General features: G+C 57.6%; 1 protein-coding gene across 1 annotated transcript in view; it reads right to left on the bottom strand.

Annotated features, from left to right (window-relative positions):
- ADGRA2 (adhesion G protein-coupled receptor A2) overlaps window positions 1–21,455 on the bottom strand; it is a 34,699-nt gene extending 13,244 nt beyond the window's left edge. Inside the window, exons 1-2 of the mRNA XM_022571199.2 lie at window positions 20,576–21,455; window positions 8,360–8,431 (exon numbers count right to left, since the gene is read on the bottom strand). Of these exons, the coding sequence (XP_022426907.2) occupies window positions 8,360–8,431; window positions 20,576–20,838 (335 nt within the window). The 5' untranslated portion in view covers window positions 20,839–21,455. The remainder of the gene's footprint in view (window positions 1–8,359; window positions 8,432–20,575) is intronic.
- Window positions 21,456–21,711: the final 256 nt, after the last annotated feature.

The raw sequence follows: 21,711 nt of genomic DNA, 5'->3' as shown, positions 1-21,711 counted from the left end.
CAGGGGGTTAACTGAGCCAGCTCCCTTCTGGGGGGAGAGGAAATGGGTGTCCAGGATGGGGAGGTGCCATCCCAGCAGGGGGCCTGTTTTCACACAGACAGTCCCCGCTGGGGACAAAAACACCCAGAGAGAGACAGAGACAGAGAGACAGAGACAGAGAGACAGAGAGAAATGCAACAAATCCCCTGCCCAGCCCTGCCCCTGGCCAGGGCTCCTCACACCTCAGCACCCTCTCATACCAAGGACTTGGGCTGCATAACCCTGCGCCCCGCTGAGAAAGAAGAGGAAGCCCCCGGAAGGGCCACTTGGTGCAGGCAGGGAATGTGCGAGAAGGCAGCCCCTAGAAGGCTCCTGCAGAGAGGAGGCTGGAGATGGCGGGGAGAGCGCCCGCCTGCCCAGGGTTGCCCCCCCACCCCACAGCCCGGTCCTCCGATGCTGCGGCAGCCCGTGCCCCTGGCCCCTCTTGGGTTCTGGCCATTCTCAGGGCTCCGCCTCCCACCCGTGTGGGGGACGAGCAGAGGGAAACACATTCCTCATTGTGTCACTTCCCTTCATGGGCTGCCAAGGGGCCCAGGCTGCAGCCCCCCGCCCCTTCCCTCTCCGCTCACTATGTTTATTCTCATTTCCTCCCTGGCCCCCCTCGAGAACCCCCCGCCCGGCTGCCCCACTGATGCTCTACAGATGGGAGCACGGCAGCCCGCTCGGGCCCAGCCCCTTCCTGCCCTGGGTTTCCTGCAGCCCGGGCCAGCCAGGGCCTTCTGTAAGGGGAGCTTCCAGCAAGTGTCGGCGGTCCTGACCTCTTGTCTCACACCCGCAGAGAGGCTTCCGGGGTGACCAAGGCAGCCCTCAGAAGGAGTGCCCTCAGAGATGGCCTGCTGGCCTGGAACCAACCAGTCTTGGGTCCTCTCCGGAGGGGCACAGGCCAGGGGCGGCTCCTGGCTGAGCTGGTAGCCCGATGGGGGCTGGCCCCTGGGCAGCTGAGGCCTCCTGGTCCCTAAGGTGGGGGACGCAGCTCTGGGGCTGTACCCTCCCTAGTGGTAGGAGGAAATGCTACCATAGAACTTGGATATTTTTGTGGACCCGCGAGGCCCCTATAGGTTGGTGGTTCTGCACCTTTCTTGCTTAGCACATCCTTTTGAATATCTGATGAGGGCTATGGAGTCCTGCCCTAGAAGAATGCACTACCCCCAATATTGTGCATCTGATTCCAGGGGCTCGTGGAACCCAGGTTACAAACTCCTGCTCTGGACTTGCTCATTGGATTCCTTCATTCCTTAGGTGAGGTCGCAAGGACACACAGATGCTTCTATGATGTGGAATCTCCTGCCCTCTGTCTGCTTCCACAGACCTCTGGTCTTGGAACCTGGAGAAAATGCAGCTTATGGGTGGAGCCTCCCTCCCTACACCCCCTTGCCTAATCCAGACCAGGCTCCTGGATCAAGATAGACCCCTCTCCCTGTACCTATGTCCACATGGAGGGGAAGGACACCCTACGGCAGAAGTTGGGGGGCGGGGGATACCTGGGAGCAAATCTTGCCCTATGTCCTTCTTGGGCAAAAAGCAGCTCAGGAAGCTGAATGTGTAAGACTGAGTGTATAAGCACAAGCAATAAAAGAGCAGATTGAAGACTTCCCTGGCGGCGCAGTGGTTAAGAATCTGCCTGCCAATGCAGGGGACGCAGGTTCGATCCCTGGTCCGGGAAGATCCCACATGCTGCAGAGCAACTAAGCCCACAAACCACAACTACTGAGCCCGCATGCCGCAACTACTGAAGCCCGCGTGCCTAGAGCCCGTGCTCCGCAACAAGAGAAGCCACCGCAATGAGAAGCCTGCACACCGCAACGAAGAGTAGCCCCTGCTCGCCGCAACTAGAAAAAGCCCGGGTGCAGCAACGAAGACACAACGCAGCCAAAAAAAAGAGCAGATTGATACGTTACACTTGAAAATGTTAAAGTTTTGCTCTTGAAAGGATACCACCAAGAAAGTTGAAAGACAACCCCTGGGATGAGAGAAAATATTTGCAAATCATATACCTGATAAGGGACTTCTATCCAGAATACATAAAGAACTCTTACAACTCAATAATAAAAAGACAAATAGCCCAGCTGAAAAAAAATGGGCAAGGGATTTGAATAGACGTTTTCTTCAAAGAGGATATACATATGACCAATTAATGCATGAAGAGGTGCTCAACACCATTAGGGAAATGCAAATCAAACCCACAATGAGAGACCACTTCACGTCCACTAAGATGGCTATGATTTAAAAAACAGAGATTGGAATCCTTATATATTATAGATGGGTGTGTAAAATAGTGCAGCCACTTTGGAAAACAGCTTGGCAGTTAAAGTTACCATATGACCCAGCAATTCCACTCCTTGGTACAAATCCAAGAGAAGTGAACATACATGAACACAAGAACACATATAGGAATACTCATAGCAGCATTATTCATAAGCCCCAAAGTGGAACACCCCAAATGTCCATCAACTAATGAATGAGTGAACAAAATATGGTATCTTCATACAATGGAACATTATTTGGCCATAAAAAAGAATGACTTGCCGATACATGCTATAATATGGATGAGCTTTGAAAACACTACGCTTGCTGAAAGAATCCAGTTACAAAAGATTACATACTGTGTGCTTCCTATTTATATGAAATGTCCAGAATAGGCAAGTCTATAGAGACATAAAGTAGATGAGTGGTTTGCTTAGGGCTGGGAAATGGGCGGGGGGCGGGGGGGGAGGGGAGGAACGGGGAGTGATGGCTAATGATTCAGGATTTCTTTGGGGGATGATGAAAATGTTCTAAAATTAGATGATGATTGCACAACTGTAAATACACTCAAGACCACGGGATCCTACGTTTTAAACGGGTGAACTTACGGTATGTAAATTATGTCTCATTAAAGCTGTTAAGAGTGAGTGTGTGAGTCTGTATGACAGCGTGTGTGTATGTGAGCGTGTGTGTGTGTGTGTACCCACGCTTGGACAGGGTGGGGTGGCACGAAGTTGGCTCCCTCTGACCCCCAAAGACCTCCCTGCTTGTGGGTTTGAAAACCGAATTATAGGTTTGGAGGCCGCACAGCAGCTCCCCTGGGCCCTCTAGGACTTTCAGGGTTCCTTAGAAAGTGGGGGGGGCTGGCTGAGGAGTGGGCAGAACCCCCCGCCGCAGGTCCAGGGGTTGCCTGGGGGGAGGGGAAACGGAGAGGCTGTGGCGACCAGGAGGAGACCCCAGGCGGTCCTAGGCTCCCTCGCAGCGCCACGCCCCGGGCCCCTCTTGTCTCTGATCTCATCCAGTAGGTATTTATGGAGCACATACCCGGTGCCAGGCATTGGGCCTACAACAGCGAGCCGTAGAGCTGTCCCCGGACCCACCGGCCTCCCTTCCCGCGCCCTCTGCCTCGGCGCGGCATTCCTCTCCAGCGCCGAGGGGCGGGGGAGTGGGGGGCAGAACCCGGCCGTCTTACCCTCGGCCCCGCCCCCAGATTAATGAAAACCACCTGGCGGGTGAGCCGCACGCACCGCCCCCGCCCCCAGGCCCCCGCATCGTTCCCGTGAGCATCTGCGTCTAATGAGTGCCGCAGCACCGCGGCATACCAGCCCCCAGGGCTCATTAATCTCATTAGGCAATGACAAATCATCCTGGGGCTGCCCAGGCTCCCGCCCCGGGCCCTCTCCTCCAGGCGTGCACAGGCCTCTGGAGGCGTGTGTCCACACAGATCCACACGCAGGCCTGCACGCCCAGTCCCGGGCTCCCTTGACCTCTCCTGGGGGCTGTCTGCCCTGTGGCCGGCTCGGTCCACGGTCTGGGGGCTTCTCACTGTGACTGGGTCACCCTGGAGTCCAGGAAAGTCTTCAGGTGGCCAGCCCTCTGCTGAATGCGCGGGGAGGATCCGGGCAGAGATGCAAGGGACCCGAGGAATGATCCATCCGCGAGTCCTTTCCGCCCGTAGACTTCATCTACACGACCGCCTGCCTAGGGCTGGGGGCTCTGGACGAATCTAAGCGGTCTGGGGCGGCCGGTGTGACATCTTGCCACTTGCAACTCTTCCGACGAGAAGGGGACGGCCATTTACTGAGAGGCCGAGGTGGCCCCTGCTCTCTTCCTGGGTGAACTCATCTACCTCCGTGGCCACCTGTCAGGGAGCCGTGCCTTGCCCCTTGGTCCAGGTGAGAGCCTGAACAGGCACCCAGAAGGTATATGGAGGTGGAATTCAATCCCAGTCTCTTTTCACTCCAGGCTGAAGTCCTGTGCCCTTTCATCGCCTGCCCCTTCACTCCCAAAGCCTTTCCTCTGGCTAGTCTGCTGAGGGAGGCGGGACACAAAGGAGGGCTCAGAGACAGGGCCTCACGCACCTCTGGGTCCTTCTGCACAGTCCTGGGCTGGCCTTGAACTCTGCTGGACTGTTTGAGATTCCCCAGTTCAGCCTGCCTGCCTAAGGTGTGTCTCCCCCATCCCACCTCACCCCTCAGTTCTCTGGAGCGCGGGTCCTCCCGTGGGATCATCTCAGGCACATTCCCTCTCAGGGCCCTCTCTGTGTCCCCTTCCTGGCCTCGGGGCCCTGCACTGCACAACAGGGGAGCCCCCCACTTACACCCCACCTGTTTGCAGAGGCCAGAGGGGCGCTCAGCAGGGCGGGCAATGCCGGCACTTTCTGGAGCAGCCCACATCTACTCAGTTATCAGACAGGCCGCTAACTCCCATGGGACTTGCTGCATGGACTGTGGGATGTGAAGCTGCCACAGGCTCAGCTGCCCCAGCCTGGACGGCTGAGTCCAAGAGGACAGAGAGATCAGTGTTTCCTGGCACCAACTGCACGCCAAGCCACGGCGTCTTGTTTGCAATGAATAGGCCCACAGTGCAGGGGTCATCTGGTCCACTGGTTCCCAACCCCAATGAGCCTGAGAATTGCCCGCATACCTTGTAAACAATTCCCAGGCCCCTGCTGACCTGATGAATTAGCATCTTCAGGACCGGGGCCCAGGACCTCTCCCTACCTCTGGGGTAGTGGGTAGTGACTGTGATGATTAGTTTTATGTGTCAGAGTATAGCCCTCGGTGACTTAATCAATCACTAATCTAGGTGCTGCTGTGGAGGTATCTTGTAGATGTGGTTACCGTCTACAGTCAGTTGACTTTAAATAAAGGAGACAACCTCTGCTGACATGGGTGGGCCTCACCCAATCAGTTGAAGGCCCGGAGAGCAAAACCCGAGGTTTCCCAGAGAAGTTCTGCCTTAAGACTGCAGCATCAGTTCCTGCCTGACTCTCCAGCCTGCTGGCTGGTCCTACAGATTTTGGATTTGCCAGTCCCCACAATCACATGAGCCATTTCCTTAAAATACATTTCGTTATAAAGAAATAATTTCTTGGAACTCCCTGGTGGTCCAGTGGTTAGGATTCAGCACTTTCACTGCCATGGCCCGGGTTTGATCCCTGGCCGGGGAACTAAGATCCCGCAAGCCGCGTGATGAGGCCAAAAATAATAATAATAAAGAAAGAATTTCTTTGTATATTTATATAAGGACACAGCCACATACATCTCCTATTGGTTCTGTCTCTCTGGAGAAGCTTGACTGATACACTGGTGACCAGCCAGGCTGGAGACCCTGGGCTCCTCCAGCCCCTGCACTGCCTCTCCATCCCAGGGAAGCGAGGCCAGGATGCTGAACCCAGCACCCCTCTGCCCAGAAGCCTCCCCTCCTCTGAAAGCCCGGCCGTGTCACTGGGCTTTTTGATCTTTTCCTTCTCCTGCAGCTCTGTGGGTATTACACACACCCAAGGATCATAGAGTTTTAAATCCAGAGTGCACTTTACAAACTGCCCTGTCCCCCCACTATTTTTTGGTCTTAGTTCCCCGGCCAGGGGTCGAACCCGTGCCCCCTGCAAGGGAAGCGTGGAGTCCTAAACATTGGACCGCCAGGGACTCCCCCCCCCACTTTTAACAGATGAGGAAACTGAGGCCCCAAAGTGAGGCATCCCTCTGACCCCACCTCCCACCACTCCCCAGTCACGCTGCCCTTCTTCTGCACCTCAAGCTCACCAGACAGGCTGGACCCCAGGGCCTCCCCCGCTGCTACTGCCTCTGCCTCTAGACAACTACCTGCCCGCCAGGTCCCTCCCTCCATCACCTCCAGCGAGGACTTAACCTCATTACATAAAATAGCGGCCCCCATTCCAGTGCTTTCTGCCCCCCTTCCCCTGCTGCTTTGTTTTCCTCTGCAGTGTTTATGGGCTCCTGACCTACTATACATTTCTTTGCTACGTTCTGGGTCCCATCAGCGGCAGGTAAGTTCCCCAGGGCGGGCACCTGGCCTACCGCGTTCACTCTGGATGCCCAGCACGCAGCCTGGCGCACGGAGGGGGCTCAAGAAACATCTCGAGAGTGAACGACTAGATGATTCCTAACGGGGCAGGGGCTCCAACTCAGGACCTAGAATTCTCACTCTAGTGCCCTTTCTCCTCCCTCAGCATAGGTCGTTGTTCCCGTCTCCTCTCCCACTTTGCTCTGCTTGCCTCCTGTGGTTTGAGTGCACCTGCAGGGTGCTGATCTGGCTCCCGGTGCCGTGGGGAGGGGTCCAGTTGGGTAGGCTTGCGTGGGGGGAAGGAGAAGCCCATCGTCTCATCTTCACCAGAAAATCTACCCTCATGAGATTGAAGGACCACCCAGCAGACCCAGCGAGGGGTCAGACCCAGCAGATTTTTGGCGGATGAGGCGAGAGGGTAAAGATGGGAAGATGTCCCAGAGGCCTCAGGAGGCTCTGGGCAGCTCTCGCTTGCGCTAAGGAGAACAGAGACGGACGCTGGGCGGTGACTGGCCCTGGTTTGGCCGGGCCAAAGGACTGCGGGCAGCTGCGGTTAGTTTTTCTCCAAAAGATCCCAGGAGGGAGCGTCTGCTTTCTGGCAATTCAGTCTAAGACCAAGCCTGGGCTGAGACAGCTCCTGAGTGCTTAGCTGCTCGAGGAGGAGAATGTTGGTACCTAATGAGTCTTCTAAATAGCAGCTCGGGGGCAGCCCTTCCTCCCTTTTGGAGCAGGGTCAGCGGGACCTGGTCACGGCTGTCTGCGCGCACCGTGGCTAACATCCCGGGAGCCCTCCCACCCCCAACATGCCCTGATCCCACAGAACGTGCTCCACCTTTCCACGCCAAACGTGGCTGTGTCCCTTTCCACCCGCCCCCAACCCAGCCAGGCCACCAAGCTTTCCCCACAGGCGGCTTGGGGGAGAGCCTTGCCCTTCCCTTGTGAAGTGGGTGTAATAGAGACAACCTCGTAAGTTGTTGTCCTGGTTAAAGATCTACACTCCATCATGTCGGTACTGCATCTCTATTACCCTTGAACTTTCTAGCCTTTGCTGATCCCTCCTTTGGCCTTTACAGAAACCCCGACCTACTTCATTCCTATATATATGGCAAGGTCTCTGGTCTCACTAGACGGTGATCCCTTTGGCTGTTTGAGAGCAGGCGTCTGCCTTATTCGTTCGTATCCCCCATCGCTCTGATCCAAGCCTTTCAGGCAGAACGGTACTAGAGGGGGCAGGACCCTGTTGGAGGCCTTGGGAATGCCCAGCAGGTGGGAGCAGAGCTAGGAGACAGGGGCTTGGATGTGAGGGAGATGGCAAGGATCCGGCTCCAGGAGGGACCGGAGGCCCAGGGGTCCCGTGGAGGAGACAGGACCCAAAGCTGTGGTACAGGCTGTAGATCGAGAGTTGCCAGCTGAACGGGGACTCGAGAGAGGGGTTGACTCAACCCCCTCCTTTGGCACGGACTTGCCCGTGACCGAGGCAGGTCCCCGATTCTGGGAAGGAGCTTCTCTCGGGCTAGCGGGGCCCTTGCCATCCGTCCACAGGGCGGCCGAGGATGCTGTTGCTGGTGCAGCTGTAATCCAGGGCAGTGGGGGTGGAGGCGGGGGAGAAGTGGATGTGACCCACTGTCCCCACCCTCAGCCCAGGGCTCTGGCCCCTTGGAGCTTTGTTTGTCGACTGTGTTTAGGGAAGGAGGAAAGAGGCCTCAGTCACACTAAATGCTCCCTCTGCCCTTTATGCTGGGCCCCCAGCTGGGACGGGGAGGCAGCTTCTGGACAGTTAAGGGGCTCAGCCCTCATAGCTAATTGCTCATTAAAGAGTGTTAATGAGCTTCCCACAGCCCCATCCCTGCCTGGACCAGCGCCGTGTCCCCACTTCTCTGTGCTGTGGCTGGTTAGGGAACTGGTCTCTCTCTCCCGGACCAGTCCCTCCGCCCTCCACTTGGTGGTCGAGTCCGACTGTGGGCCCTGCTGGGCCAGCAGGTCCCGGGCCCCTCAGCAGCCGGGATTCCTCACCCTCCCTGGCCCGACCTCTTGCCCAAACACTTACAGTTTCTCCAGCAGCGGCAGTCCCAGGAAGGAGCCGTTCCGGAGCCCCGTGATCTTGTTGTTGCTCAAGAGCCTGGAGGACAGGGGAGAACACAGAGGGGAGAGTGTTGCCTTCTGTGTAAGCGGCGCCCCCTGAAGCTGGGCAAGGAGCCGCCCCACCCTGGGCTCCGGGAGACCACGGGGAGGGGCCAGCGAATGGTTCGGGCAGACTGGTCAGCCCACTGAATACCAGGTCGGACGTTTCACCTGCCCTGGGTCTCCCCACAGCCTGGATCTGACCTAGGCTCTGTACGCAGGTGAGCTGAGCAGGTGTGAAGTTGTGATGACCCGTTTGAACCTTGGAACCACAGGGCCGAGCCCACGGCACCCCCTTTCTGCCCGCCACAGCTCTGTCTCGCTCAAGCCATTGGCCCAGTTATCTGAGGACAGTGCTGGGGAGAATGGTCTGGCAGGTAGAAGAGGAAGTCAGGCAGGTGCGAGGACCTGCCCTTCCTCGGGGTCTCCATCACTCCGGGAGCTAAGGACCACCAGAAGGGGAGCCCTCCCTCCCTTCAAAGGCCCCCAACTCAGAGGGACGGAGTGCCCACGCGTCCCCAAGCCTGTCTATAGCCTTGACAGGAAACTGATGGATTCCTTGGCCATGGGGGAGCCCAGGCCTCGGCCTCTGCCTCTGCCCACTCGGAGTCTTGTTTATTTACTCGTTTGTATTTGTGGAAGCAGAAAGGGGCCCCAAGCTCCTGACCCAACCCACTCTGCCCACCCACTCAGCCTTTCTCTGTCAGGCTCCCTGCTGGGAGGAGAGAGTTCCAGGCCAGCCAGAGGGCTCATCCCTTGAGTTAATTGCTTATTAAAAAGCTTTAATGAGCCTCTCAGCTCCAGCTCTCGCCTGCCCTGCGCTGAGGCAAAGGTTTTCCCATCTTTGCTCTGAATGGTGGAGAACGGACCTGGGAAGGCCAGAGGTGCAGGCCTTGGGCCTCCCCTCCAGTGAGCAGCCTCTGGGCTGGATAGTAAGGGAGAGGGCAGGGGGCAGGGGCAGGGCCCGGGAGGGGCTGTCAGAGCTCTGCCCCAAAGCTTAATGGAAGTGGGTGGGTGCACATACCAGACTGGCAGTGAGAGGACCCCAGGCGTCCATGCTACACCACGTTCAAGGGCACATGGAAAACAGACCATGGCCGGGACGGAGTCAAGGGTGGAAGGGGGCTTTGTGGGTCAATGGGAAGACGTGGACCCCTCATCTCCTTCCTCCCTTCTCCCCTCTCCAGAGAGGCCCCTCCTCCCCTTCGGGTCCCCCTCTCACTGTCCTTCCAATGGTGACATTTCCCAGCAAGGTCTCAAGGGTGACTGTGTGGAGGGTTTCGAGGGAGTGCTGGGTTTCCAAAGTGCTACACACACACACACGCACACACACGTGCACACACGCGCACGCACACACACGCACATGCACACACACACACATTGTCTTGATATTTCAAAAAGCACATCACAGTAGTCATCATATGAATAATTAGAACTTTCTCAAACCCCTTTATTCTAATTTTATGGGTTAGGATAGTTTTATTTCACGTTACCTGTGGTGGCCAATTATAAATAATCTTGTCAGTTCTTAGGGCCTCGAATGGTCTCATTCAGGTCCTGGTGGGGCTGCGGTGGCCCCCTGGGTGGGGACAGGCTCTTGATGGTGTGAGTTTTAAATCGAAGCCCATCCCACCTCATCTGTTGCTGATTCCCTCATACACCCTCAGAGCCTGAGGTTCAGGGGTTGCATTAAATGTTGGAGAAGGCGAGAGGACCCCTCAGTATCCTTAGTAATGTTGGGAGGGGCCTGAAATGTCAGGAAGAGGGGTGAGAAAGGGCATCTGTTTTAGCCTCCCCAAACCCCAAGGGTCTCTCGCAGGGACTGCCCCTCCCTGGGTCTTGGGGAGGGAGAAGGAAAGGGATGTTGATGGGGGCAGGCACAGCGGAGAGGTAGGGGGTATGGAAGGTTAGAGGAACAGGGGGAGCCAGGTTATCACAGCCCCGTGCACGAAGGGGGAAGCCTGAGAACATTCCCAAACTTGAGTGGAGTATGGACCTGTTAAAGGGAGGGGAAATGTATCTTATTTCCTGCAAATATGTCTGAGGATCCCAGTTTGAGAAACACTGACTTTAGAAATGAAAATCTTACACTATGAAAATACCTTCTAGTAAAACATTATCTCAAAATTATAGGCAAAGGGGCTTCCCTGGTGGTGCAGTGCTTAAGAATCCGCCTGCCAATACAGGGGACATGGGTTTAAGCCCTGGTCTGGGAAGATCTCACATGCCGCGGAGCAACTAAGCCCGTGCGCCACAACTACTGAGCCTGCGCTCCAGAACCCGCGAGCCACAACTACTGAGCCCGTGCGCCACAACTACTGAAGCCCACGCGCCTAGAGCCCGTGCTCCGCAACAAGAGAAGCCACCGCAATGAGAAGCCCGTGCACTGCAACGAAGAGTATCTCCCGTTCACCACAACTAGAGAAAGCCCGTGCGCAGCAACGAAGACCCAACGCAGCCAAAAATAAATAAATAAAATGAAATTAAAAAAAAGAATTATGGGCAAAAAATGTTTTGCTCAAAGATCATTGAATTGAAAACAGCAAATTAAACAAATTCTCCAACTCCCAAATCCCCAACATTAAAACCCGGGATCCTAATTGGAGAACCCTATCCAGACAAGTCTAGTGGTTGTGTTGGGGGTATAGGTACCCCAGATTCTCCAGACTCTTTGTCCTTTAACCCTTGAACACCTTTCACATACCCCAGATTTAACCCAGAACTGGCCAACAGAAGTACAATGCCAGCTGCCTACGTAATTTAGAATGTTCTAGCAGCCACATTGTTTAAAAGTTAAAAATTAAATTAATCTTAATAATATACTTTATTTACCCCAATGCACCCAAAATGTTATCATTTCAACACATAATAAATATATTATTATATATTATAAATATGCATATATTATAAATGATATAAATAACAAAAATTATTAATGAGATATTTTCCCTCTTTTGGTACTAAGTCCCGGAATCTGGTGTGGATTCTCCTCTTCCAGCACAACTTATTTGACTCAGACCAGCGACATCGCAAGAACTCAGGGCCACATGGGGCTGGGGGCTTTAAGTCTTATCCCTGATTTAGTCTCCTTGTAGCCAGCACCTTCCCAGGAAGAAGTCTGGGCTGCTGGGGGGATACTCAGGTGGCCCGGGGTGGGGTGTGTGTGTGTGTGTGTGTGTGTGTGTGTGTGGCCTGGGAACAGAGCAAAGGATGGGGACCAGCCCCCAAGGCAGGTGAGGACAAGCCTCTGGTCCAGAGCAGCTCATCTCCTGGCTGCCACCCCCCAAGGCCCGCCTTCTCTGAGGCAGCCTCTGTTGGGCTGGGGAGGAGAGGGTACAGTAGGGTGACGCTGGGGTCAGCTGCTGCCCATGCTGCAGGCTTGGCCAGCCCAGTGTAAACTCCATCCTGGAGAGTCTTGAAATGAGATTTTTTTCTCACTGCGAGAACACATTCCTGATCGCCCACCCTCTAAGCCACTCACTAAAGCGGGGGCACCAGGCAAACAGTGCTGCTTCCTTCTCCTCCAATGGGCCCCTTCTTGCCATGTCTCCAGCTCTTGGACAGACTTCAGCAGGTATTGGTATGGTTTAGTCCCCAGATACCCAGAAATGGATCTTTTGGTCTTAACAATCTAGATCGGGCTGAGGGAATTTTACTTCAGACCTAGATTAGGCGGAGAATGGCCTCAATTATGCTGGTAGGTTCAGTCCTCTGGAGGTGAAGACAGGGATTTGGGAGAGTGTTTGGGGCAGGTAGGAAGTTGGCAGTTACGGGGCTGCTAATGGGGTAGCTGAAACACACACACACACACACACACACACAAACACACACACACATATACACACACACTCATCCAACAGGAAGAAAAATGTTCCCGCCATGCTAGGCTCTCATGGGAGGAAAACAGGCAGGGCAGCCCCATGCTTCTGTCCAGAGTCACAGACACAACGCCAGTCTCTGCCCCCTCCTAATCGCCTCCCAACCCCGCCCAGAGAGCCTCAGCCCCACCGGCCTCCCCCCAGCACCAGCACAGGGCGTCTGCCAGGTGGGTTTGCTTCCCAGCCATGCCTCCCATCCCTCAGACCCCAGGCCCGCCCAAACCAGCATCCTCAGATTCTCCCTCCCTCCCGCGTCTACCACCCAACATCACATTTTCACAGGAAGGGGGGGCCAGTCCCTGGGGGCCCCTGTTCTCTACCCCAGAATCTGAAATCTGGCCAAGGAGAGGGGGCACACTGAGTCCATTCCAGAACTCTCTCCCGGCTCGGGTCCTATTTTAGGGAAGAGCAGCAAGCAGTTACCACTAATGAGGCTGGAGGCCACGGGAGCGAGTGGCTGGCGTCTGCAGAGGCCCTGTGGCCTCTGGGCAGCCACAAACGCTCGCCAGATCCCAGTCCGACATCAAAGATGACCCTATAGGGGTCACGTGGGCACCGCCCCATTGGGCACGGGGCCAGCACCTGCCCGAACAAAAGGGTTCTCACATGTGCGGGGAGAGTCATGCATGTCAGCCCCTCACCGACCCCCCAGCCCACCCCAGCACAGAGATGCAAGGACCACAGGCCTGGACACTATGGCCCCGTGCTCTCCAGGAATTCTGAGCCCGGAATTTAGGCCGCTGCCAAGGCCCTCTGGGCTGTGAGGGACCCGTCTCCAGCACCTGCTGCTGGCACCTCGGCAGTGTCTTCGGGAGACCATCAGTGAGGGGAGGAGGGTGGTCTGCTTGCTAACACCAAAATGGCCTCAGGCCCATTACCAGCTGCACCATCAAGGTGAAACTGTACTCCCAGCCCCGCCCGCAGGCACAGTACCCAGGGCCTTGGAGCATTCCAAGGGCCCACAAGGGCATCTGAAACCTAAAAAAAAAAAAAAAAAAAATCACCACTGAAATATAAATGCTACAAACATAAATTAATGAAGACTTAGCTATAGAACTACCAAATGTCATGTTATGCCAATTAGCATTAACTGTTCTGCTTCATAAAGCTTGTGGATGCCGTTTAGCCTGACTGATAGGACAGTGGGGCCTCCAAACAGAAGACTACCTCTGGTCCACAGGCCCTGCTTTGACACACACCTCAGGCTAAAGGTTGCCCTTCATGTGTACCGAGCCTGACTGCAGGGGACATAGATGCTGGAGAGGACACACAGCACCTCCACACCTCCTGCCATCCCTCCCTTGGCTGGAAGCCTGTCTGTCAGCCTCCCTCTGGTTAGGAGGGCACCCATGTGGGACATCTTTTCCCCAGACTTTAGAGAGCCATATCCTGAGACAGCCTCTGACCTCAGCCTTGAAGATGGGCTGTCCAGGCAGGGCCTGAGGTCAAGGCCAAGAGGGAAAACTATTTTGCAACGGCTCCTACACATGGGCCTTCCTTCGGTCCTTTTCTCTACCCTCTCTGCAAGGTCACAGCATCCTGATGGTCACTAGGCAGAAACCAAGAAATTGGGGCGGGGATGGGAAGGAGTAACCTACTGGTGTTCATGGTGGGTGGTCGGTGTGGCTTGGTGGGGATTTGGGGGCCCCCAGCACTGGAATTGATTCTGCTTTAATCGTTCACCCTGGGCATCCATTCATTTGGTCTTCAATCCTACATGAACACCTACTGTGTGCTCGGCCTTACGGAACACATCAGTACTACAAACACAAATGAGACCTGGTGTTTACCATCTCCCACTCGTGGAAGGTGAAGGGAGATGTGTCACACTGGGTGGACTGTTTGCGTGCGTGTGTCCCCGGGGCTTGAGGAACCTGGGAAATTACTTGCAATCCACCTTAAGCACTTCGTGCGCTCACAGCCTAAAATCTCACCACGGGGGAGCCAAGCTTTCAGGTGAAGAAAGCAGGTTTCTTTAAACACACACATAAACCCGAAAGGATCTGTCTGTCATCAGTCATTTACACCTAAGTATAAATTAGTCCTTTAATCCTTCCAGCCCAGACGTTTTCCTTGGGAGCTTGGAGGCTCCTGTCCTGCTTGGCGAGCCTGTATCCAGTCTCCATGGTGAGACTGCAAGCCCCCTGAGGTCCAAGGCCAGCTCTCTCACCTCACAACAGGCACTGGCGGAATGGGCAGGTGGCTGTCTGAAGGGGCAGAGCTCCAGGGAAGGTGGGGTTGGTCCAGGACCCACGCTTTTCCCAAGTCGGGAGGCATTTTTTCCTGCCTCCACTTCCCACCAAATCCTCTGTGAAGTGATTTTGTACTTAGTGGTCCCCTAAGTACACACGTATCGTCGCGGGTGGCGCCCCTTTCCCCGGCTCACTATCCACGTGGGGGAAGCGGATTGGTTATGTCCCTGCCCTGTCCCCAGGGAGGACGGCTCTGATTGGTCAGTGTGGGACCGGGCTGACCCGGAGCAGGAGCCCTCGGGTCTGGCTAGGAGCTGTGTGACCTTGAGCAAGTCAGCCCCTCTCTGGGGGTTTTCTTCTCTGTAAAAGAAGGGTCTGGACCGAAGATTCCCACTCCGTACGTTTGATGGCTTTTCCCATCCTGGATGCCGAGTCTCCTGAAGTCTAGAGTTTCTGCTCCAACACACAGTTCCCAGCATGCAAAGCGCCCTGGGGGAGGGGGGGCCGGGAGAGGACACAGGGAGGAGGGAGCTTCGACCTCCCCTTTGCTTTCCAGCTGGGAGACGTCTGGCCCCTCAAGCTCAGGCTGGAACTCCCTCCTGGGCCGCTCTCTGAGGCCGGTTCCCTGCTACTCCGTGACAGATTGGTCCCCTGCCCCTCACCTGGTCCCATCCATTTTACACACCCTTTGCTCCCCCAGCCCGGCTCCCCAAGCCCACCTCTCCCCACTCCCAGGGCTGGGAAAGCTAGGTCCTGGGAGGCTGCCTCGTTAGCTACACTCCACAGTGTCTCAGCTCTCCCACCCCCATCACCCAGTTCTAAAAGCAAAGGAATGTTCTGGAGTTTGGGAAGGATGGGGGCCCCCCGGAGGAGGGAGGAAGGGGAGGAGGCAGCTTTGTCCTGTCAGTGTCTGAGCTCTAAATAGAACGGAGCGGCTGGGCTGGGGGAATGAAAATAAACAGCCCCTCTGAACAGCCCCTTCCTAGCAGTTAACCGGATTTTCCTTCTGGTTCCTCAGCCCAGGGCCATTTCCCTCCTCTCCCCTCCCCTCTTCTCTGTCTGGTCCCACGGGGGTGAAGGCTCTACCTCAGGGTGATGGGGGAGTGAGGGGTCCTGGTCCAGGGTGCGTGGCACGGGGGAACTCACCTCCCCTCTCTGGGCTTTGGCAAGGAAAGCTCACTGAATGGAAGGGCAGAGATCAACTCAGAGGTGGCTGGAACTCTTTCTCCTTCAGGAAAGAGTTCTTATCCCAATGACTCCCATGTGACATAAACTTAGGAACCCTCGCTCCCTTTAAAAACATGACCCCAAATTTAAGGGTCAATTTACGGTGAGGTTCAAATTACACCGGTTTGCCCGTGCCTTTGGGGGAAATTCGCAGACTCACCAGGACTAGGGATTGCATCCCTCCCAACCCTAACCCAGAGGGGTGATCACAGTAGGCGGCAGGAAGGGACTTCCTTAGGGGTTAGGAGTGGCTGGGTTCTTGCATGGGTTCTGAAAAATTCAGGCCAAATAACCCATTCTGGGTCCTGGTCCCACTGGGGGCCTGAATTATAGGTCCAGTCTCTCTGGTGCAAGAAGGACTCAACCAGTGAAGCACGGAGGGCTCTGCTCTCCGCCTGGTGCTCTCCTGAACTGGGACCCTGGGCCCCGACGTCCTGCACAAGGGGCAGCCCTCAGGGCAGGGTTCCTAACACCTCCAGGAAGGGGCTGATGAATCCTGGGACCTGGGCTGGTGGCCTCCAACTCCTCCAGTAGGTAGTCGGGGAGATTCCTTCTGAGTCCCTCCCTTCAGACCAGCGGGGGGCCGGGAGCCCACATGGGGGCGCTGCAGCTGAGACCCTCCCCTCCGCCCCTCCCCCGGCACCGTGGGGAGGGTAAGGGAGAGTGTGTTGGAGTCTCCAGCCTCTTCCCTCCTTTCCTTCTTTCTCCTCGCTCCCTCCCCCTCCCCCTCCGCTCAGGCACAAAAGCTCTCTGTACACTGCCACTTCCTCTGGCTGCTGTCTCTGAGCCCAGACCTTATGAGAACCATATGGGGGAAAGAGGGTGGAAGGGAAGGGGGTGGGGAGGCCGCGCGGCCCGCCCCTCCAGCCACCATCTCCCTCCGCTCACGCTCTGTGCAGGCGGTTGGCACACTTTGCCCCAAACTCCCCCTAAGTGGACCCCGGGGGCTGGGATGTGGGGCACTGAGGGGTGGGCCCAGTCCAGAGCTGGAGGTCCAGAGGGACGTCTGTGCTCAAGAACTGCTGGGCCAAGCACGGGGGATGGGGCTGTGAAGGGGCCTCCCCTCCCTCCCCTCCCCTCCCCCTCCCCCAGGGCTCCCAAAGACCACCAAACTCCGAGCAAAGGGCCCCGGCCTCCACTAGGCACATCTGTGTGGAAACTGCCCCTTCTCCCCTATGCGGGCAGCCTACGTGGTAGGCAGCTCCCCCAGATGGGAGGCTGAGGGGATGAGGGTTTGCGGGCCCTGGGAGAATCTGGACCGAGGGACCGTCCCTTGCCTGCCCCTCTCTCCACCCAGCCTTGGAATGTTCCCAGGTCAAAAGGGCCTGGGTCCTGCTGGGAAGGAACCGGGTTTTTTTAAAGCAGGCTTTGTGTCCATTGGGTCCCAAGTCCAGCTAGGTGAACAGTGAGTCTCTCACCTGAGAGGAAAACTAAGCGAATCCAACCAGCTAATCCTGACGCTGGCGTCAGCTAAGCTGTGTGACTCTTGGCAAGACGTGGCCCTCTCCCCATCTGGCCTCAGTTTGCTCAGCTGTCAGGCGCTGATTTAGGGGCATCTCTAAGGCCCCTTTCAGCCCAGGGGCCCAGGAATTTATGACACTGCCTGGTATCCTCCGAGAGCCTGCTCAGATGTCCTGGGAGGTCCTCATAGGAGGTTTCCTTCTAGAGTTATCCATTATCAGCCCTTTCCTGGAATTCCTTAGTATCCCCCTCACTTGAACTCCCAGAGCCCAGAACCAGAGGGCAGGCCCATCAGCTGCTGCCAGGGCGGGCAGGGGGGTGGGGGCTGGGGTGGGGCCGTTGACAGTGGTCTGCGTCTCCCTCCTCCAGCCGGGTTCTCCCTGTGCTAAGCCACCTCCACCCCGCTGCCCATGAGACCCTGTCCTTCAAGGAAGGCCCATAAAGGCTCCTGCTCTGGACAGGACATGCCCACAGCTGCCCTGTGCACTAGGCCTTGAGAATGGGGGCTGGGGTGGGGCAGGCGGATCAGGAAGGAAGTCAAGAGTTCAGCTTTCCTGGAAAACCGCGAACGAAAATCCATTAGAGGAAAGAAAGAGAGAAAAAAAAAAGCCAAGCGTGGGGAAAGGGGGCCTGCAGTCTACAAAACCAGAGGGCAGAAGCCGAGATAACCGAGTGGAGGTGGAAGGGTTTTCCGTGAGGTGCACAGGGCTGTCCACAGGATTGCCCTCAACGGCTTGGAGGCTTTCTGAGCAGAGACGGAGGCTCTCTGCAGACAGGCACCTTATCTAGCACTTTCCCTGCCTGAACAGTCAGCCGGGCTTTCCAAAGCAGAGGCCTGACTCTCCCCCTACTCCCCCAGGACCCACGTGGGCAGGGTGGTGTGTGGAGGGGACTGGGAGATGGTGGTCCATTCTGGAGGAAAACAGGGGAGGCGGAGGGAGGGGAAAGCAATAACGCAAAGACTATTGGCTCAAGTCCTGTTGTTTGCACCAGGTGATGGGCAGAAAGGGGAAAGGGGACATTTGGAAAAAGAATAAATAAATAAACGAGGAAGGAGGAGGAGTTTGGGAGAGTGTGAAGGTTTTTGTGCTCATAGCCTCTCTTTGCTGCCAGGCTGGAGTGGCAGAAGCCCCTTCCCAGCCCGTCTTTTCCTTCTTCCCTCGAGATGCTTGCTGGGTAGGGGTGGGTTTGCTGGGGGAACTGAGCCCCCAGAAGGGAATCCCTGCCAAACTTCTGCTGAAGAAGAACTTGCGCTCTTTTTCCTTCAGAAGCCAGCTTGGGGGAGGGGTTGTAGTCAGGATGGGGATTAGGTGGAGCCTGTGGGGGGTGCCTAAGGCATATGTCTGTGGCTGCTTTTAGTCACACCCCCGGCTGATGGGCCAGCGGGCTCTCGGGGGTTGCTCCGGCCTGACCTGCCCTGTCTGTTGTTCCTGCGGAGATGTCCAGCCATGCTGCGGGGCGGGGGGGGGGGGCTGTTCTTTTGGAAGGTATCTTAAGCCAGGTAGGTCAGTGGCCTGGGACAAAAGAAGGGCCCTTCCTCTGGGGATGGTTTGGGATGGGAAGGTGAGCTAGCAGTCCTGCTGGCTGCCACCCTGTCCTGATATATTCTCGCCAAGAGTTGGCCCCGCTCTCTCCCCGGAGTGGCGTCGATGGGAATTAGCCGTGGCTGGAAAGCATTAGTTACCAAATCATTCTAAAATGTACTGCAAAACCACCTTTAATGTTTTCCCTTCTTTCTGCCGTCAGTATGTTAGGATTCCCTAACCCCAGCACAGAAGTGTGAGCTCTGCTGCAGGGTCCACGGCACACACGCTCCTCTCAGAACTGAATGACTGTGGCCCAGCGGGGACTCACACAGACACCAGCCCAGCCATCCCACACAGCAGGCATTTTTCTCCTCCAGAACTGAGTGGGCTGGGGAATGCCCAGGCCTGTCTGGACGCTTCAACCCCAGTGGACACTCAGAGGGACCTGAAGCAGCTGGCACAGCTGCCTTCCCAGGCCATGGCTGTATCCCTGAGCTGCTGGGACGTGGGAGAGAGCAGAGACAACGCTTCCACCCCCCTAATGCACACATGCACACACCCACCCCAGCTGGGGAAAATGCAGGCCAGGCGGACAACGTCAGAGGCTGACCAGTCGTGTCCTGTCAGGAAGCGGGCAGCCTCTGAACTCACCCAACCAGAGGCGTTACTGTATTGTTCTGGACACAATCGGATAGACTGTGAGCCAGCTCCAACTCTGGGCAAGGGGCCGTGGGGAAACGTTCGCCGCTGGGGTCAGGAGGACAGGGAAGGGGAAGCGGCTTGGAGGCTGGATCCAGGACAGGAAAGGAAGGGACTGTCGCCAGGGCCCGACCCTGCAGTCCACGGCGTGCGTGGAGCTCCAAGCACGTGGTCTGCGCAGGAAATCTCTGCGGTGGGGAGGGGTCGCTAATTCTCCTACAGTTGCGGGGACTTCGGACCCCCATCGAGGAGGCTTGGGGTCGGGTTGCGGGCGCAACGGGCCGCGCTGGTTGCCAGCGAAGTGAGGGCTTAATAAGGCCCGGGCGTGAGGAAGGAAAGGGTATGACGGAAGGAGGCTGGGAGGCAGCCTCCTTCCCCTCAGCCAGGTTTCTTTCTCCGCACTCTTTTCGCGAAGAAGTCAATCGAGAAACAGCCAAAGTTCGTCTTTATATCCGAGGAGGGGAGGAAGAGGGAGGGATGCAGGATCCAGAGCAGAGCTCAATTCACAGATGCGCACAGCGGGGAGAGGGGTCCTAGTGGGAATCGGGACGCCGGGGTCTCATTCACACCAGAAGTGCCTGCACCCCAAGGACAGACTTTTTCGAGCCCACCCTCCCGCCAGCGCTAGAGAGACGGGCTGCAAGCGGGGCTGGCAGGCTCCCGTCCCCGATGGGGCGCCCCCAACTGGAGGAGCCAGGCCGGCGGGATGAAGCCGGGAGACTCCTCCAGTGCGGCCAGGGACGCGTCCGCGGTGGTAACGACCACAGCCATCTACTGGGCCGCAGGCGTCGGTCTTCCCTGAGCCTTCCCCCCATCCCAACCCCGCAGGTCCGCAACACCAGCCCTGGCTAGAAACTCAAGGGGCGCGGGCGTCCCGCCAGCGCGCATTCCCTGTCACCTGTGCAGGTGAGTGGGCGCCCGCGGTGCCTCACTTTGGGGCGCCCCCGCCCCCCAATGCTCCTTCCTCCCTCCACACCCCTGGAGCCCTAATCTTTCCCTTACTTCTCTTCAAGCCTCCCTTTTCGGCTTCTGGACTCGGGCCTGTCCTAGAGTCTGAAGTGGCACATCGACTCTGTCCCCCATTTCCCAGCCCTCCCGTCTGGTCTCCTTTCGTCCCCTCGTCGGGGCTCGAGCCGGGCCGGCCAAGTAGGATACTTACAGGGTAACGGTGCTGTTAGGCAGAAGGCCGGGCTCGGGAGGCTCCGGGAGGTCCCCGCCGCCGCACACCACCCTCCTGCGCGCCGGGCTGGGGGCGCCGCCGCTTAGCCCCTTGGGCCGCTCCCCTGAGCACTTGCAGCTGCGGATAGGGACCGGGCAGCCGGGCGCGCCGCGGATCTCGGGCGCCAAAAGCAGCAGCCACTGCAGCAGCGGCAGCAGCAGGCGCGCGGGCGTCCACCGCATCCTGTGTCCCGCGGCGCCCATCAGCCCATCGCCCCGCGGGGACCGACAGCGCTGGGGCCCGTCTGCGCGCCGGCCGGAGGGATCCGGGCGTGCGAGAGGCGTGCTCAGCGGGGGCCCGGGGCGCTCGAGGGCGGAGCGGGGGGCCCTGGGCGGAGGCAAGCCCCGGGGTCCCCGCCGCCGCGCCCCGGGGGCATGTCCGGAGAGCGCCCCGGCGGGGAGGACGCGGGCGCGGCTGTCAGCGCAGCGCGGGCGGGCCCCGGCGGCGCGGCCCGACTGTCTGCGTGGTGCTCCCGGGCCGGTTGAGGCCGGGCCGCTCCTCGTCGTCTGCTCGCTCTGCGCGGGGCTGTGACCTAGCGGATCGAGCCGGGCTCCTGCCGCCGCCGCCGCTCCGTGCCATGGATGGAGGCAACTCTGCTCGGCGCCGCTCCCGCCGCCGCCAGCCCCCGCCCGCCCTCCCGAGAGGGCGCCCTCCCCTCTCCAGCTCGTCCGTCCGCGAGGCCCTAGCGCCTCCCGATGCGCAGCCAGGCCGCTGCCCTCCTCGGAGTAAGAGCGGGCCAGCCGGCTGGAGGCCCCGCGTGTCCCCTGCACCCGCCCTGAGCCTAGACTTCTCCCTCGCGCCTCTCTCCCCCCACCCAGGAATCTTCCTCTCCATAACCCACCTCAGACCTCAAGGCCAACCGCCATCACTTTCCACAAAACCCTCCCTCACTCGTGCCGTCCAGCCTGCACCTCCCGATGCTTCTGGGGCTTTCATTGACCCGCGGGCTTGGCCAGAGATGCCCATGTTTTGTATTGAACTTCGTTCACCGCTCTGAGGCTGCTGAGACTCGGCTTCCCTTGACCCCCTGACCTGATGGGCCAGTCTGGAAGCCGGGGCTCACTCTCACAGCCCTG

Source organism: Delphinapterus leucas, chromosome 21, assembly GCF_059928025.1.
Source record: "Delphinapterus leucas isolate spDelLeu-1000000601 "Yukka" chromosome 21, BTC_Dleu_Yukka2, whole genome shotgun sequence".
NCBI lineage: Eukaryota > Metazoa > Chordata > Mammalia > Artiodactyla > Monodontidae > Delphinapterus > Delphinapterus leucas.
This window is presented reverse-complemented; position numbering and strand designations above follow the sequence as displayed.